This window comes from Cebus imitator, unplaced genomic scaffold (assembly GCF_001604975.1).
Source record: "Cebus imitator isolate Cc_AM_T3 unplaced genomic scaffold, Cebus_imitator-1.0 Scaffold324, whole genome shotgun sequence".
Taxonomy (NCBI): Eukaryota; Metazoa; Chordata; class Mammalia; order Primates; family Cebidae; genus Cebus; species Cebus imitator.
In genome coordinates this window covers 2,264,731-2,283,891 of record NW_016107639.1, presented here as the reverse complement: position 1 = coordinate 2,283,891, position 19,161 = coordinate 2,264,731, and the positions used below count along the sequence as shown (strand labels likewise).

The following is a 19,161-nucleotide window of genomic DNA, read 5'->3' as shown; positions in this document are numbered from 1 at the left end:
TAATGTCCATCTACGAATCTAGTCTGGAGAATTCAGAAATTAACCCTGTTTCCTGGTACCATCTTTCACTGCCTCATGGCCTAACTGGCACTCGACATAGGGGTTTGAAGCTGGGAATGGGAGTTCTTGCTTTACAGGCCTTTGAGAGACGCTTGAGCTCTTTCTTTGTGGAGCACAGGGCAGCCTTCCAGGGAATTCTGAACTTTGTCCATGGGTCTCTTCATAGAATCAACATCTTGGGCTATCCTGGTCATGAATGACTTCCGTGACCACTGAGTGCACACACAGGGTCCTGGCGTGTTCCAGAAGACAGTGGGATGAAAGCGGGGAGAGTAGAGGGTGCTGGTTCCTGCTGGGCATCCCTCCACCCTGAGGATGGGCCGTCCCTGCGCTCCTCACAGGGAAGCCCAGCTCCCTACCTACTGTACATCCCCTGTGCCCACCTGGACCTCAGGTCCTGCTGTGCAGAGGGGATGATGATCTCTTCTGTTTCTCTCTGGGGAGCCTCTTGCGACCCTGATTGCTGGCATCCCCTCTCTAGGCTTTGGAGGTTCACAGCCTCTTTGATTTCAGGGTTTGTAGGGCAGTGTTTGTGCTTTAGCAGAAGTGACATATGGGACACATCGCTCATGACCCCAGCTCCATGCATATGCATGCACACTTGTTGTTTGGGTTGGGGGTGGTGGGGGTGGAAGAGCAGAAGTGGGGCTGGGGCAGGCTCTGGTGAGAATGGGCTGGGGAGAGCAGAGGTGGGGCAGGTTCTGGTGAGAAGAAGTGGGGGTCCACCAGCACAGTGGTGGTGTTAGAATCTTCATGCTTCGAAGCTGCTGGGGCATGGTCCTCAGAGCTCCAGGCCCTCTGAGCGGCCCCCGGTTGGGGACTTGGGGTACATGGCATATGGGCTCTGCAGTCCTTCAGGGGCTGCTTTAGCAGTACAAACCCAGGGATTCTGAAACATAGATAACTCATGTTTTTGTTTCTTACAATCCTTACTACCATTTTGCAAAGCCAGCAATCAGCAGATCACACTGTGAAATGCCATTGTGCAGGATTTGGGAGGTTCGTGCCAGAAGCCAGAAGGGCTAAATGATGCCTCCTAGCTGGTGTTTAACGCCTGTATGTGAAGGAAAAGGGAGAGCCAGGCCTGGAGGAAACACTGTGCTGCAAGTCCCTGAGAGCCTCGGCTCCATTGCAGTGGAGCCCAGACTGGAACACTCTTAGATCAAGGAATGAAACATTGTATCTGAGAAGTCATAACATTTTGTTACTAAGAGTGATAGCTTTAGTGGTGCCTAAGAATAGATACAGAGCTTTCTGCTTGAGTTTTTCTGTGAGATTTTGGAGCATGAAGTTTTTCTGTGGCTTGGTCAGCTATGGGGCACCCTCTGCACTGTGCGTCCCTGTGGGTGGGCACCTGGGTGTGGTCACCTGCAGAGCCCAACTTAGGTGTCTGGGTGCTTCCTGAGGAGCAGGTTCCTGTGCCACACAGGTGGGCTGCCTGGCGCCTGCCATGAGAAGAGGCGTGGGAGTCAGGCTCTCGGGCAGGAGAGGAAAGGTACTCTCCTGAGCTCATGGCCAGCACAGACTGTTATCACTAAAGGAAGAAAAAGTTGAGAAGTAAACACGACATCTATTTTAATCAGCTTTTAAAATTGCTAAGACAGCTGGATTTGTTTGTTTTCATTTTGTTCCTTGTTCATCTTTTGTGGAACAGTGCTTTTTGAAATTTTGTGTTTTTCTTTGTCGTCACCCTAAAATTAGTTCACTATTTGCCTCTGTGCAGCCTCTCACTTCGTTTTAAATGGCCTCATTCCTTACTGTGCATATTGAGTTCCTCTAGATTTGATTTTGATGTGTGGATTTTGGGGAAGTTCAAATGTTGATTCCCCCGCCTTCCCCAGAGTCTGTCTGGTCATTCATTGCTTCTGTTGAACATTTAAAATATGCGGGCAGCCTTTCGCACAGAGTGGCCACAATGGCTCACACAGCCTCACTGCTGGAGGTGAATGTGGTGTGACGAGGCTTGGTGCTTCCCAGGGGACTAGCGTGTTTTAGATGCCTGCCCAGCATCAGCTCCTCAGCCTCAAGTTGCTGTGGGTGAGTTGACCTGCGCCCAGGCCGCTTGGTAGCCAGTGGAGAATGGGTTCTGGAAGTGACGTGAGATGGGCTGTATCCTCTAGCCTTGGGGGTTTCGATCTGTGCTTTATCATGCAGAAGCCAAGGAGGACTGGAGGGGCTGGTGTCGGGGCTGGAGCCAGCCTGCAGGCAGAGTGCCCATGTCCCCTGCACTCACACAGTGTCCCTGCACCCCCGGCCTGTGATTAGGCCCAGAAAACCTTGTTCAAGCTCCTTTTTCCTGCCAGCTGCCCTCTATACCAGGCCTGACACTCTTCCTCCCTCCCTCTGCCTTAGTTTTGCCGTGTGCGTTTCTCGGAGGCTTCCTAGAGAGGCCTCCAGTGAGGCAAGGGGACTGCAGTGGCCCCTGATGACCTGGATGATGTTCCTGGAGGTGCCCCTTGTCTGCCTGCCTGTCTGGCCCCTTGTTGGTCCTGGGCCTCAGCTGCTGTTTTCTCTGTCCTCCTCTCTGCTCCCTGAGTCTCTGTGACCTCAAGCGACTGGTCCGTCTGCTAAGGAGCTCCTAGGAGACAGGGAAAGGCCTTGGTCTCTGGAGCCAGTGTAGAGGGAATCAGCGTGGCCACCCTCTGAGAACTGCATCCTGGCTCCCTGTCCCCCCAGGAGAACGTCTGTGGCTTTTTCCTGGTTGCTGCAATACCTTCACCTGCAAGTGGCAGCTTCTCACCTGTTGGGCTGTCTCACCTGGGCTGGGGCTTCCTGTCCAGGGCAAATCCCTGGTTAAACGTGCAGGCTGGCGGGCTTCTTGTGTGTGGGTGCAGGTGCTGCTGTCCAGGAAGCCTTCAGAGCTGCCTCTGAGAAGCCAGCTGGGAGTTCACTCTGACAGTGACTACATGCACAAACCTGGACTCGTCACATTATAGGGTCTTGCAGCATCTGAGGCTCAGTTCTACATTTATGGGACATTTTTTCCTCATCATGTAGAACCTTCCAAAGACGTGCCCTTTTGAGGACGGGAGATCAGGCTGCATCCAGTTTTGTCGTTTACGGATTGCTGGTGATGCGGATCACTGCTGAGCTTTGTGATTTTTTTTTTTTACGTTTCCTGAGCGATTTTGGTGTAGCTCCTTCTCATGGTAGTCAGCTTGGATAGGGTGGTGCCTCCTGAGGCTGACTCTGATGGCTTCTGGGTCAGGGAGGCTGTTTCCACAGGAGGCTTCCCCTGCTACTGCTCTGTGTTGATAAGGGGGTGGCTATGGGGGCTGCGGGGTTCCCCCTGCTTCTGCTTTGTGTTGGTAAGGGGCACTGATAATAGTGCACATTCCTGCCGGCTGCATTTTAGGAGCTGTAGGAAGCGGCTCTTAGCAGCCCTCACCCATAAGGTGGCCTCTCTGGGAGGTTGATGGACTGGGGTTGCAGGTGTTGGCCCACGGGTGCCCGCTGCATGAGAGCTGGAGAGAGGTGGGGACAGTGGTGGTTGTTGCCGGGTCTTCAGTTTTTTGGGAGAAGTTGGGAAGTTAGGCCGTTCTGTAGGATCTTCTGACTTTGACATGTTGGTGACCAATTTAAGTTTTGAAAATTCCCTTCAGGCCAAAGAAGCTGCAGGCTGAGATTCCCGCCCTGGAACGGTCAGGGGAGGGTCAAGGCTGGGGCTTTCGATGAGTATGTGCCGCAGCCCAGCCTTCGAGATGGTGGTTCTGCAGGTCCGTGTCCCAGCTCTTTGGTGACTCTGGGGAGACGGGAGACCCCAGGGCCTGCCAGTCACTGGCCTGTGGTTCTGTGCTGCAGAGGCTCATGGCTGAGCTGATGAGATGCCCAACCCTGGTCAAAAGTCAGCAAGAAGGCCTGGGAGTGGGCAGCCAGGGGAGCTCTGGGCCAGGGAGGGTGAAAGGCTGTGGGCAGGGAGGCCTGGGGGTGGGGTGGGCCTTAGGTTGGGTGGCAGCGCAGAAGCTTGGCTGCCTTCTCCTCTTCTGTGGGAGTCTGTGTGCATGTGGAAATTTCGCGTCCGGCTCCCTTGCTGCTCTGCACGCTGACCTCGCCTTCCCCTGGCAGGAAGCAGGGCTACTCTGGGCTAGAAATGGCTTCTTGCCTGGAGGCTGCAGGGAGGGCCTAGGGCACCTGGGCTGAGCTGTGGGAGGGGACTGAGGACCACCAGACCCCAGTACCAGCACCTGGGCACTGATTCTGGGGAGGGCCTAATGTGCCGAGGCGTCCTGGGTCAGGCTGTGTAGGGGTCTTATGGCCCCTCCCTGGAGCCCCACCCCACCTGGAGTCTGGGAGATGGGCAGCAGGTGCCCATCTGCTGGTCACTGTGGTGTTCGCCACCCCTTGGACTCCTTCCCCTGGATGCTGCTTGGGGCCTGGGAGAGGCGGTGTGGGTGGGCCTCCCTCCTAACTCGGGTCTCTCCGGCCGCAGGGTCGGGACTGGGAGAGGCGGTGTGGATGGGCCTCCCTCCTGACCTGGGTCTTCCCCACCGCAGGTTCAGGACTGGGAGAGGTGGCATGGGTGGGCCTCCCTCCTGACCTGTGTCTCCCCCTGCAGGTTCAGGACTGGGAGAGGCGGCGTGGGTGGGCCTCCCTCCTGACCCGGGTCTCTCTCTCAGGTTTGGAAGGCGCTTTGAGTCCCCGCTGCTGTGGCAGAGCGCCATCATGATCCTGACCATGCTGCTGATGCTGAAGCTGTGCACGGAGGTCCGAGTGGCCAACGAGCTCAACGCCAGGCGCCGCTGCTTTGCAGGTTGGTGGCTGGTGCTTCAGAATAGAGTCCCAGGGAGTCAGGGCAAAAGATAACTCTGCTGAAACAAAGCCACTCTAATCTGTTCTGATCCAGGCAGCTTTCATGTCACCAAGTGGTGCTGCTATCTGCAACCCATAGCGGTTTCAGTATGTTAATGACTTTAATTAAACAGCTTGTACCTTGAAACAATTCAAGATAATGGTTTCTTCTCTGGTTTTGGGTGTGGCCTTAACACGTCCTCACAGCTGAAGTGCTCCTCTGTGCCTGGCTCCATCAAGTCAGATGGCGCCAGGGAAGGTGTTTGATCTCTGTGTGCGTGGCCTGTGCACAAAACAAACCCTCTCGGTTTTGCTGTGACTCATGGGCTTTGTTAGCCCAGGTCTTCCTCAGAGACCTTGTTAAACAGACCCAGAGTCACCCTGTGGGGTCAGGCAACCCCTTTATCCAGAGCACACGGGCAGGGTCCACACACTGCTGTGTTGCCTGGACCAATTACATGCTTAGCACATGCTTGGCACACACCACTCCTTCACCTTCGGCAGCTCAGAAAATAGAAAATACTTCTTCCAGTTTTTGCCTTTTGCACAGTTTGTTTCTGTCTGACCTCTGAACATGTAGGCTGGTGGGCTTCTGGTGTGCAGGAGGGTTAAATCCTTCCTTTTGTTTTTCTTCTAATTAATAAATCTAAGACAGTGCTCATTTTGGCTTTGTCTGAGAGAGACTGATCTCAGCTGTTGCTTGGAGAAGCATGTTTTCCCCAGAGTTTGTTTAGTTTGGGGCTGCCATGGATTTGAGATCTTCCCTGGGAGTGTGTCCCTGTGTTTCTATTCCTTATGATACTTCTTCCTATCAGAGAGGATCTCCGCCTCTCCCACCTCTCCCTTTTTCTCTTCTGTTTTTAGAGCGAGGTGAATATGGGCTGCTTTCAGCCTCTGTAGAAAGCAGACCAGCCTCTAGCCCCGATGCGTGGCCTGGGCCAGTTAGTGTCATTGTGGCCATAAAGATTTCCTGCGGTGTTCTGTTCTTTTTCCCCATTCACGCCATTCTCCTCTCCTCTGAGTCTCTGCTTTGTTCCCTCCTGTGGTGATTTGGGTTTGAAATTACACCAGAGGTAGTGTGACGATACCACGGATCTTGCCTAGAAAGCAGGCTTTTAAGAACTGGCCAGGATTCCCTGCGTACTGAGGAGCTGTGGTTTTTATGTTTCTGCTTAGGTGACTCTGTCATGCTTCCTACGAGGCTTTGCCCCTTCTCTGGCCTGCGTTCCTTGTGGCGTGTTCCCTGCCCCTTTGAACCTCAGCATTTAACTTGGAACGGGAATGTTCTCACTGTGGGAGGAATGGAGGGCTGAGAGAACGGTTTGTGCCTAAGATGCCCAGTGCGTTTCTGGGTGTTTCTGCTGTCCTCCGGCTCCAGCCACGAGGCCAGGCCTTGTGACTTTGTTGACGGTGCCTGATGAGCGTTCCCAGGGATGGCAGGTTGTGAGTGTTTAGGCAGTGTGGCCGGCTTGGAGTTTAATGTGTGTGTGCGTTGTTGGAACACCGGCTCCCTCTAGACGCGGCATCGTAAGCTGCCTGCCCCCGTTCATTTTACCAGCAGGTGCAGGTGTGGGTGCAGGCTCATCTCATAGGAGCGTGGTAAGAAGGGAATGGGACAGTGGGTGCTTAGTGTTCTGTGTCACTTCTTCCAGACGAGTACTTCTCTTCTGGTTCCCTGGGATGAGGTAACATTGTGAGTCCCAGTTTCCAGAGTTAGGCCTGGAATCCAAATTTTACAAGTGCCCCTCTGTGGGTGGGCAGATAATGGCCCTCAGAGACGTCCATACCCTGATCCCTGGAACCTGTGATGTGTCACTGTATATGGCTGAGAGACTCTTGAGGGGTTGGTCTTGGATTAGCCGGTGGCCAAACCTAATCCCGGGGGTCCTCAGACATGAATGAGGGGTGCAGAGGAGGCAGTCAGGGACTGGAGCTGAGGGCCAGCTCTCTGCCATGGGTGGGCAGTTGCTTTATAGGCAGCAGAGCCCAAGACCATGGGGAACTGAGTTCTGCCCTTACTTGAATGAGCAGGAGACACAGCCTTGGTTTTAGTCCAGGAGACCGTTGGGTTTCTGGCCTCCAGAGTTAAGATAGTCAGCCTGAGTTGTGGTCACCATGTTTGTGGTACCTTGTTATAGAGGTGACAGGAAGCTGGTGCACCCTTTCCTCAAGGCCTGGAACATTTGGGAAGCAGGCCAGGGCCACTGAGAGGGGTGAGGCCCGGGCTTCTGGGGTCAGCCTGGGTGCCCTGCACCAGCCCTCACTCCAGGGAGGATTGAGAACCAAGCGGCACGACTCCTGGGCCCCAAATGACCTCGGTGGAAAATCCACTCCTGGACTCTGTACTGGATATAACTGTGGGTTTAAGGAGTCGAGGTTCACATCTGCAGCACTGCATATTTGAGTCCGATTTGAGTTTATACATGTCCATGTCCACTTGGTGGACAGGCCCAGGCCTTCTTCTGCAGAACACCTTGATGAAAGGTGTGGCTCACATCCTCTCCTCTGCCAGGAGAGGGGAGAGCGGGCCATGAACATAACTGAAATTCAGACTGAAGGCTCTGGCTTCTGGCCACCGGATCTGTAGTTCCTGCAGCCAGCCCAGTGCCGGACAAGGCGGCCAGCCTCGGCTTCCTGCCAGTGGCGTCACCTCACACAGGAGGTTGTTGCCTCTGAACATGTTCTTTTTTTTTTAAAGCTTTTAAGTTTGGGGTACGTGTGCAGGTTTGTTATATAGGTAAATTACATGTCACGGGGGTTTGGTATACGGATTCTCTAACGCCTGAACTCCTGACCTCAAGTGATCCACCCACCTCGGCCTCCCAAAATGCTGGGATTACAGGCATGAGCCGCTGCATCCTGCTGGTGTACAGATTATTTCATCACCCAGGTGTCAAGCCTAGTACCCATCGGTTATTCTGGGTTTTCTCCCTCCTCCTCCCCTCCACCCTCCTATAGGCCCCAGTGTGAGTTGTTTTCCTCTATGTGTCCATGTGTTCTTGTCATTTAGCTCTCGCACGTGAGAACATGCAGCATTTGCTTTTCTGTTCCTGTGTTAGTTTGCTAAAGATGATGGCCTCCAGCTCCATACATGTTCCTCTAAAGGACATGATCTTATTCTTTTTTATGGCTGCGTAGTATTCCATAGTGTACATGTACCACATTTTCTTCATCCACAAGAAAATCTGGATGATTTTCATTGATGGGCATAAGTTGATTCCATGTCATTGCTGTTGTGCATCATGCTGCAGTGAACATATGTGTGATTGTGTCTACAACAGAACAATTTATATTCCTAGGGGTTTATACCCAGTAATGGGATTGTTGTGTTGAATGGTATTTCTGGTCTTTGAGGAATCACCACACTGTCTTCCACAATGGTTGAACTAATTTACACTCCCACCAACAGTGTATAAGTGTTCCTTTTTCTTCACAACCTCACAAACATCTGTGATTTTTTTTTTATTTTTTAATAATAGCTATTCTGACTGGTGTGAGAAGGTATCTCATTGTGGTTTTGATTTGCGTTTCTCTAATGATCAGTGATGTTGAGCCTTTTTTCATATGCTTGTTGGCTGCATGTATGTCTTGTTTTGAAAAGTGTCTGTTCATGTCCTTTGCCCACTTTTTAATGGGTTTTTTTTTTTTCTTGTAAATTTAAGTTCCTTATAGATGCTGAATATTAGACCTTTGTCAGATGCATTGTTTGCAAAGATTTTCTCCTATCTGTAGGTGGTCTGTTTGCTCTGTTGATACTTTCTTTTGCTATGCAGAAGCTCTTAAGTTTAGTTAGATTCCATTTGTCAGTTTTTGCTTTTGCCAAGCACATTTTTGAGCCTCACCTGAGGATAAGGACATGCCAAGGAGGTCCGTGGGCCTTGGGAGGCACAATTCTTGACAGACTGATGAGGATATGAAAATAATTTATGAGGAAACGTTTGAATAGCTACATTTCACTATGCTCATGGATAGTCAGACGACCTAATGAAGTAAAAGTGTAAATGTTTTCCAGCTATCTTTTATAAGGATTTTAAGTTTTGGAGATCACAAGTTCAGTTTGAAAGTTAAGGTTAAAAAAAGAAAAAGAAAGTTAAGATTAAAGAAACATAAATGGTGTTAGGAAAGGGTAGATTACTTAAAAAATTAAATGCATAGGCTGGGCGTGGCGGCTCACGCCTGTAATCCCAGCACTTTGGGAGGCCAAGGTGGGTGGATCACCTGAGGTCAGGAGTTCAAGACCAGCCTGGCCATCATGGTGAAACCCCATCTTAAAAAAAAAAAAAATTAAATGCGTAATTTGTTGTCTGATTATAAAGAACAGTGCATGCTAATGGTAGATATTTGGGGAAGACAGAATATGAGGGAAAAGTGAAACAGCTTCTGCCCCGCCCTCCAGAGGTAACTGCTTTGAACACTGTGGCATACTTTCTACGTCTCTTCCTTTTGTTCTTCCACAGTCTCCTTTCACAAAATCGGCATCATTTTCAAAATTATGATCAGGCTTTAAAAAGAAACCCTCATTCCACTGAGACGTTTTCCCCCACTGTTGTCATTGTGAGTCAGGGTCGGGGCCCCTTGCCAGAGGGAGATGTCCCCCAGGGCCTCGAGTGCCCAGTCTGAGGACAGCAGGGCCAGCGCCAACACGGTGCCATCCCGGGCAAAACCGAACCTCTTCAGCCAGGCCATGGCTGACCATGGTTGGGAGTGAGTACACATCTGTCTTGCGTGTCCTGGGTTATTTCTTTTTAGCTCACACTTTGCATTACAGAGAATTTCAAACATTTACCAAGTAGGGAGGGTGGTGTAAAGCCCGAGGGTGACTGGACCCTCAAGTGCATTCAGGTCTCCTTCCTGCTGCAGGTTTTTCTTTTCTTTCTTTCTTTCTTTTTTTTTTGAGACAAGGTCTTGCTCTGTTGCCCAGGCTGGAATGCAGTGGTATTTTCAAAGCTCATGATTGCTTTGAATTCCTGGGCTCAAGCCAAGCGATCCTCCCACCTCAGCCTCCCAAAGTATTGGAATTACAGGTGTAGGCCCCTGTGCCTGGCAGTATATACATTTTTGTTGTTTAAAAATCCGTGGGTTCTCCCTTGGCACTCCTTGACTTTGCCTGTGGTCTGTATTACTGGCATCAGTGCCACTGCATTTTAACGAGATTGCTGAGTGCTCCTGCAGGCCAAGTTTTGGGAAGCCGTGCAGTGGAGATGGTGCGCACGCTTGTTCCTCATGTCTTTACGTCCTTGGGATGTGGACAGGGTATTCTGTCCTTGGCTCTTTCTGTGAAAGAGCATTTTTAAAAGACAGTGGACCCAGAGGCCCGATCGGACCCAGGTTTGGTTCTCGTGTTTTGCAGGACGGTTGCGCCGCTCCACCAGAGGCGCCAGTGGTCACCAGAGGTCCACCAGAGCCCCACTGTGGGCTCATGCTGAGGCCGTGAGCTGATCAGGGGTGCAGGATGGTTGCCCTCTGTTAGCTGGAGCCCCTCTGCAGGGAAACGGCCTGGTGCCCATGGTTCAGCTGACCATGGGTATAATTTCCAAGGGAAATTCGGGTCTCTCTCTTTACCAGTTTTCAAAATTGGTTTCCTTGCATCTTGCGATGATGAGTGCAGTTTTTCAGTCATTCTGGACATGCGATTTGGATGTTTTGTGTGTTACTGGATTATTGTGTGTGTTGAAGCTCCAGTTCTTTGCTCTGGCCTGGGAGCTGCATGGTGGTGCTGGGCCCTTTTGACTGGTTCCACACAGGGTCCTAGTATAACAAGGTTCTCGTGTGACAGCCACGTCTCCTGCCCCAGACCCGGAATCCGTCGTTTCTCCAGGGAGCTCTGGTATCTGGGATGCAGTATTTGGAGACCACAGCCTGGGCACACATGAGGGCTGGCCTGGAGGTTGCTTTTTTGGCTTTTTCAGCGGCTGGAGCTAGGGAATTTTTTTGCTGAGGTGAAGTACTTCATGAGTACACACCAGTTCTTCCCATTTGACTTGAAGCCTGTAGGCTTGGCTGCACCTCTTAGCCTGGGCTCAGCCTCCCTTCTGCCCTGTGTCAACTCCCTTCCTCAAGGACCCCACAAATAATGGAATGTGACGTCCTCGTGCCTCTCTTAGCCCTCTCTGTGTATGGCAGTCTGAGGGTCATCATGCCAGTGCCAGCCGCCCGGTCGCTGAAAACATTTGTTTAATTGGGGGTGGGGATTTATATACTCAGGATTGCACATCCTCAGGGCACTTCCCACTGGGGACGGAAGCCAGGTTGCTGCTGCGTTTATGTCACCAGGAAGTGCACCTAGTCATGGGTGCAGCAGCAACTGGGTACGTGGGGTCATTTGTTTCATTTTATTGAAAACTTTTGCTTTTATAAAGTTTAACTTTGCTTTATCATGTAGTTTTTTCCTTTTAAGTTCCTCTTAGGGGTTATTTGAGAAATAATTGTGGCTCAAAGTCAGGTGGCTGAATTTACTTGAAATTTGCCTCAAATCTTAATATTCAGAGTTCTAGGCGTGAGGCCTCTGGCTGCTGGTTAGTTGAGGGATTCTTTTTGGGGTGCTGAAGATGTCCTAAAATTAGATAGTGATGGTGAATATCCTAAAAACCATTGAATTGTACACTTTAAACGGGTAAGTTAGTTACAGCTCAAGAAAGCTGGAAAACGTGTTGTGGGTGGGGTTGTGTGCCATCTTGCATGCATTTCCAGGGGTTTAATGACATTCTTGGACGTCACATTGGGAACCCCTGTATCTGCCTGTGTACCTGCCATTGCGGGCTCACCTGGGCCACTGTGATCATGTGCTTTCCCCAGTCCCAGGCCAGCCAGCACCTCCCTGTCACTGTCACCCTTGCACCCCCCAGTCATGCTGTACCAACAGGGAACAGTGCAAACCTTTCTTCTTAGTCTCCAGTTGTGACATGGACCAGAGTCCCAGGAAGCAGTTGATGGCCTCTGTTGCCCAGCCAGCCTCCTTCCTGCTGGCCATGTGGGACTATAACTTGTCCTGTCTCTTGTTCCAGTCTCTTTGGCTATTCCACAAGTTACCCCAGATCTTAGTATTTGGAAGGACAACATTCATTTTGCCCATGTGTGCATTTTGGGTAGAGCTTGGCAGGAGCAGCTGGCTTCTGCTGTCCTCAGTGGCATCTGGGGAGGTGCAAAGGCTAGGGCTGCAGCCATTGAAGCTCATTTTCTTGTCTCCTCTCTCTTCCTCACTCGCTCTTTGGCATGGCTGGTGCTGGCCATCTGCCAGGACCTCTGCCCGGGCTCTGCTGGGACATCCACCAAGGCCTCCTTATGAGGCCTGGGCTTTCTCACATGGTGGCCGGGTCCCAAGGGGGAGCTTCCTGGGGAAGCAGATAGAAGGTGTATCTGTTTTATGACCTAAGTCTTGGAAATCACAGCATTGCTTCTATGGACTGGAGTGGTCACAAGCCCACCCGTGATCAAGGGGAGAAGACACTGACACCACCTCCCCAAGCCAAGTGTTGAGGTTCTGAGGAAAAGGAAAATATTGCTGGGCCCTTTTTGGACCCTGAGTGCCTGGTCTGGAGGACATGTTCAGCACAGATTTGTGGAAATACGTGACTGTTGAAAATGTTCCTGACAGGTCTCTTGGCGTCAGAACTCTTTGCAGTCTGCCCCACACAAACGTGGATCTGATCACACTGCTTTCCAGGCAAGGAGCCTTAGGTAGCTTGAGGCTGTGGCAGGACACAGCCTGGTGTGGGATGGGAGTCTGCAGCCTGAACCATGCCTTTTCCCCAGCCTGCCGGCTGGCTGCCTCCCTCCATTGCCTGTTTACCCCCAAGCTGTGCACAGTCATGCCTGGATATGAGAAGGGAAACAGGGTGGACTGAGCAATACTGCCTTGGGTGGTCCCTCCACCCCTCCCACCCCTTGTAGATCTTGGTCTTTAGAAGAGGCACCAGTGAAGAAGGATGTGGTCTAAATAAAAGCAACAGATGGGAAGAGCTGAGGGACCCATAAAATCTAAGAGGCAGTGCTGGGGGAGCCTGGGAGAGGAGAGGAGACTGGACTTTGTATGCTGTGTTGATTTATAAAACCCTAAATTTGGTAGAAATATTGCAATTCCTGCCTTGTGAGTGGGACAACACCCTGAGTCCAAGTAGCCGAGGGCAGAGGTCAGAGATCATGTTGTATTTGCTTTTAGCTGTTCACTTGGAAAATTTCCATTTTAAGTTTGCATTGCCTGGGGCAGGCAACACACAATCTTTGATCCCACCTCTGCTTTCTGAGCCCAGGACTCATTTGAGTCTCTTGTTTATCAACATTCTTTAATCCCAAACCCTGTGTGGCTTCCCAGGAGCCACCTGGAGGCCACACTGTTTTCCAAGGCCTTGGCTGCAGTCTTGTCCCGGGGCTGCACAGATTGGGAGGTTGGCTCACAACCTGTCATTGTAGGTGCTGAACCCTGGAGGGTGCTGGGTCCCTGTCATGTTGTCCCCATGTCTCTGTGTATGTGCAGAGGTGCTTCTCAAGTGCACCTGTCGACCCAGCCCCTGTTACAGCAGAGTGTACTCTGAAAACAGCTTTATCAGGCAGCCTTCCAAAGGGTTTTGACCTGGGGCAGCTATATTGCAACCAAAGCTTGCATACAGACTAGTTTCTAGGAAAAGGGAAGCAGGATCTGCCTAGCCCCTTTTTGTTAAAGAAATGCAAAAAGTTCTGGGAACACAGGTTTACCCATGTTAAAACCAGTCTGTTTCTGTCTTTTTCCCCTTTCTGTTTCTGTCTCCCTTTTTAATGTAGCTGCAGATAGCAAGGATGAAGAAGTCAAGGTCGCCCCCAGGCGGTCCTTCCTGGGTATGTACCCTGTGCAAGCTGCGCATTCCTTTCACCTCCTTCCTGCAGCTGTACTTCCTCCTGTCATTGCTCCCATCTGTGCATGTGCGTGCGTCAACTTTACCAAGTGTGGCTGAGTCTCTATAGCAAACTAATCAACTCCTAGCTCTGTTGTTTTCAAGCATGAAGTAGTTCTTAGAAGCCTGTCCATGTTCTTCTGTGTGTGGGGAGAGGGGTATGGAAAGGGGAAGAGGGAGGGAGACAGGAAGGGAGGAGAAAAGTTTAGAAACAAATTTTGGACTTTGTTAAATTTATTCCAAAAAATTTTATCCTTTTTGATGCTATTGTAAATGGAATTGTTTTCTTAATTTTAGTTCTTTTTGTTCATTGCTACTTTATAGAAATGTAATTGATCATTGCATGTTGATCTTGCATCAGGCAACTTTGCTGAGCTGAACTGATTTGTTCTAAGAGTTGTTTAGTAGATTCTCTATATATGATTCTGTCATCTGCAAATAGAGATCGTTTTAATTCTTCCTTTACAATTTAGTTGCTTTTATTTCTTTTTCTTAATTACCCTGGTTATACGTGGTGAGACTGATGTGCCTGTCTTGTTCTTCATTTTTGTGAGAAAGCATTCTGTCTTTAACTACTGAGTGTGATATTAGTTGATGGATTTTCCATAGTTGCCTTTCATTAGGTCAAGGCAGTTAGTTCCCTTTGATTCATTGAGTCTATTGGTTGTTTTTATCATAAGAGTTGGAATTTGCCAAATGCTTTTCTGTGTGTATTGAGATGATCCTGTGGGTTTTGTCTTTTATTCTACAATCATGATGTACAACATTGATTGATATTTGTGTATCGAACCAACCTTGCCTTCTTGGGATAAATCCATGTGGTCATGGTGTCCAACACTTTTTATCTGTTGCTGGATTTTGTTTGCTAGTATTGTATTGGGGATTTTTTTTGAATTTGTATTCATAAGGGATAATGGTCTGTAGTTTTCTTGTGATGAATTTGTCTGGATTTAGCATTAGGATGATACTGGCCTTATAAAATAAATTGGAAACTATTCCTCTCCTTTTCTGTCTTTTTAGAGTTTGCAAGGGATTGATACTAATTCCTCTTTAAATATTTGTAGAGTTATCCAGTGAAGCCATCTGGGCTTGGGCTTTTCTTTGTGGGAAGTTTTAAAATTACTAATTCAATCTCTTGTTGTAAGTCTATTCAGATTTTCTGTTTCTTCCTAAGTCAGTTTTGGTAGTTTGTCTGTATTGGAATTTTTCCATTTCACCTAAGTTATCTAATTTGTTGCTATATAATTTTTCTTAGTATTTTCTTATAATCCTTTTTATTTCTGGAAAGTCATTAGTAATGGTTCTTCTTTTATTCCTGATGTTAGTAATTTGATCCCTTCCTTTCCTTTCTTTTTTTGTTAACCTAAAGATTTGTCAATTTTTTTGTTCTTGTCAAATAACCAAGTTTTTAAAAGGTGGGTTTTTTTCTTTTCTTTCTTTTTTTTAACACAACACACCCACATTGGCCATCAAAGAAACCAACTTTTGGTTCTGTTGATTTCACGCTAATATTATTTTCTTCTTTACGGTTGCTTTGGGTTTGATTTGCTCTTTTGCTTAAGGTAGAGGTTAGATCATTGATTTTTCTTTTCTCTTTTCCCTGTTAATGTTGGTGTTTACAGCCATAATTTCCCTCTAAGCAGTGCTTTACTTGGATGTGTGTGTTTTTGTTTTCATGCACCTTAGTGTTTTAAAATTTACTCCAAGATTTCTTCTTTGACCTATTTATTATTCAGGAGTGTGTTAACTTCCACATATTTGTGAATATCCCCAAATGTTTTCTGTTATTGATTTTGAATTTATTTCCATTATAGTCGTAGAACATACTCTGTATAATTCCAGTACCTTTTTTTTTTTTTTAAATTTTTAGAGACATAGTCTTGCTCTGTTGCCCAGGCTGTACTGTGGTCTTGGCTTACTGCAACTTCCGCCTCCCAGGTTCTAGCAATTCCCGTGCCTCAGCCTCCTAAGTAGCTGGGACTACAGGTGCACACCACTGCGCCTGGCCAGTGTTTTGTATTTTTTGTAGAGACGGGGTTTCACTATGTTGACCAAATTGGTCTTGAACTTCTGAGCTCAAGCAGTCTGCCCGCCTCAGCCTCCCAAAGAGCTAGGATTACAGGTGTGAGCCACTGCACCCAGCCAGATTCCAGCACTTTTAAATAGAGGCACATCTTACAGCCCAGCACAGGATCTGTGCTGGAGAATACTCCATGTGCGACTTGAAAAGAATGTGCATTTTGCTGTTGGGTGAAGGTGGAGGGTTGTCTGTTAGGTCAAGTCTAAGATTTCTTTATTGTTTTTCTGTGCAGTTGTTAACATCCATTACCAAATGTGGGTGTGGAAGTCTGTAACTATTTTTGAACTACCTTTTTCTCTTGTTACTTCTGTCAGTTTTTGCCTGTTGTATTTGGGGGCACCGTTGTTTGATAGGGACGTATGTGCGTATTTTCTGTTTTGAGGTCTATTGCTTCTGATGTTAGTGTCATCACTGCAAATCTCCTGTGGTTGCCATTTGATATATTGTTTCCATTGTGTTACTTTTAACCTTTTTGTATCTTTGAATCTAAAATGAGTCTTCTGTATACATGCAATGGATCTTTAAAAAAAAAAAATCCATTCTGGCAATTCTGCCCTTTGATTTGATTGCTTATTTCATTCACACTTAATGTTATAATATGTTCAGATTTACATCTGCTACTTTACATTTTGTTTTCTGTACATCCCATTCCTTTTCCCCTCAGCTGTTACTCATTTACAGCTTTCTTTTATGTTAAGTGAATATTTTTTAGTGTAACATTTTAACTTCTTTAAGTAATGTTTTTTGAATTATTTTCTTATTAGTTACTTGAAGGCTTACAATATGCGTCTTATCAGAATCTACTTCAAATTTATACTAACTTAATTCCAGTGATAGGAACCTTACTCTTCCTACATAGTTTGATTTCCTCCTCCCTTTTTAAATGGTATGATTATTATACATATTATGTCTACATATATTACAATCTAACAATATATTGTTCTGATTGTTCCCTTATATACATTTTATGTCCTTCAAGAACTTGAGAGGAGAACAAACATATATTATGGAGTTATTATATTAACCTTATTTACCATTTGTGGTTCCTTTCATTTCTTTTTCTGACTGAATTACCATCTGCAGTCATTTTCTTTCTCTAATACAGTTTTGATCCCATCTATCTCATTTGTGCTATTAATATTATTGTCAAGCATATTACATTTCTTTATGTTAAAGGCCTCAAACAGTACAATGTGTATTGTTTTATGCAGTTATTTGTAAGTCAAGTAAAAGAGGAGGCCAGGCGCGGTGGCTCAAGCCTGTAATCCCAGCACTTTGGGAGGCCGAGGCGGGTGGATCACAAGGTCAAGAGATCGAGACCATCCTGGTCAACATGGTGAAACCCCATCTCTACTAAAAATACAAAAAATCAGCTGGGCATGGTGGCGCATGCCTGTAATCCCAGCTACTCAGGAGGCTGAGGCAGGAGAATTGCCTGAACCCAGGAGGCGGAGGTTGCGGTGAGCCGAGATCGCGCCATTGCACTCCAGCCTGGGTAACAAGAGCGAAACTCCGTCTCAAAAAAAAAAAAAAAAAAAAAAGAGGAAAAGAGAAGAAATCTAATCATCTTTTATAATAACTTACATAATTGTCTTTACATGTACTCTTTTTCATGTGGATTTGAATTACACCTGGTGTTACTTGTTTTCAGCATGAAAAACTTGTTTTCTGTAAGGTGTGCCTACTAGCAACAGATTCTCCCAGTTCTTGTTTATCTGGGAATGTCTTTATTTTCCCCTTATTTTTTTTTTTTAAATTTTTACTAGATATAAGAATCTGGTTGATGATTTTTTTTTTCTTTTCAGTGCTTTGAATATGTTATTCCACTGCCCTCTGGACTCCATTGTTTCTGATGAGAAGTCAGCTGTTAATCTTATTGGGGTTTCCTTGTAAGTGATAAATTATTTTTCTCTTGCTTCTTTCAAGATTTTGTCTTTGTTTTTTGGCATTCATCATTTAGACTGTGATGTGTCAAGGTGTGGATCTCTTTGTGTTTATCAGGCTTGCAATTTGTTGAGCTTCTTGGGTGTGTAGTTAATATTTTTATCATATTTGGGAAGTTTTCAAAAGTCATTTTCTCCTTGAATTTTTTTTTTTTTTTTCTGCTCCTCTCTCTCTTCTCCTTGAGCTCACCCATTCTGCATGTACTGGTGTACTTTCATGTCATCCCACCTCTCTGAGACTGTGTTCTTTTTCCTTAATTCTGTTTTCTGTTTGTTCTTTAGGCTGCATAATCTTCATTGATCTTTCTTTGAATTCACTGATTCTTCTGCCAGCTCAAATCTATTGTTGAGCCCTTATAGTGAGTTATAAAATTTCAGTTGTGCTTTGCAATGCCAGAATTTCCACTTAGTTCTTTTTTGGAATTTCTGTCTCTTTATTGATAGTTGCTTTTTGATTTGTTGTCATATTTTTTTAAATTCTTTATGCATGGATCCCTTTAGTTATTTGAACATATTTACAATAGCTGTTTTAAAGTCTTTTTCTACTGAGTCCAACACCTGTGTCTCTTCAAAAGCAGTTTGTGTCCTGCTTATCATTATTATTTTTTTTCCTGTGTATGAACCACACTTTGCTGCTTCTTTGTATAACTCATTTTTTGTTGTTGTTGCAAGCTGGATATTTTAAGGCAAACTATAGTAGCAGCTGGGGATATGGATTCCCCTACATGGGGATAGGATGACTTACTGTTTGTTTTGTGATCTGGCTGGACTAATGCAGTCTCTGGGCCTCTCCTTTCTCAGGTGTGGTGGTTCTGGCTGGCCATGACCTTCCCTGATCTTCCTGTTAAGCTTTTGGTCAAACCAGCTGTTGGCCTCCACTCACTGGAGGCTGCCGGCTGATTAGATGATATCCTGGGGCATGTACTCCCCCACAGCTGGGCAGGGGGGCCACTGAGGCCAGTGTTTGGTGGTGGCTGTGTCCCCAGGAGGGCTCCTCTTGGCTGTCCTTTCCAGTTCTGCGTGATAAAATTTGAGCTCATCATGGAGCTTGTAGCGCCTCTTAGTTGCTGGCTGCTGAGGTCTCTGTTGTTTTGTCAGCATCCTTACACTTGGACTTGCACCTGCTTTAAGTAGCAAGTCCCTCTAGGGACTGCTATGGAGCTCTCTGTCCTGATGCCCCCATCCTCAGGACAGAACCTGTTGACCTCTGAGGGTGACAGCTCTGCTCTGAATGCAGCACAGGAAGGGGGTTGTTGCATCTGGTCCTCTTAGTTTACCCCTGCTGATGTGGAACCTCTTCCGGTGAGCAAGCTGAGGTAGGGACGTGGACGCTCAGTGAGCAAGCTGAGGCAGGGACGTGGACGCCCGTTGGGCAAGCTGAGGCAGGGACGTGAGCAAACTGAGGCAGGGACGTGGACGCCCG

At 47.5% G+C, this 19,161-nt stretch overlaps 1 protein-coding gene across 4 annotated transcripts in view; it reads left to right on the top strand.

Annotated features, from left to right (window-relative positions):
• The window catches only part of SLC66A2 (solute carrier family 66 member 2), a 43,264-nt gene that overhangs the window by 2,977 nt on the left and 21,126 nt on the right, over positions 1-19,161 (top strand). For 3 of the 4 annotated variants that reach the window (XM_017504572.2, XM_017504571.1, XM_037729932.1), the window contains 2 exons: positions 4,677-4,810; positions 13,606-13,659. In XM_017504572.2, coding sequence (XP_017360061.1) covers positions 4,677-4,810; positions 13,606-13,659 — 188 coding nt within the window. The remainder of the gene's footprint in view (positions 1-4,676; positions 4,811-13,605; positions 13,660-19,161) is intronic. The other variant, XM_037729934.1, reaches the window with a different exon arrangement.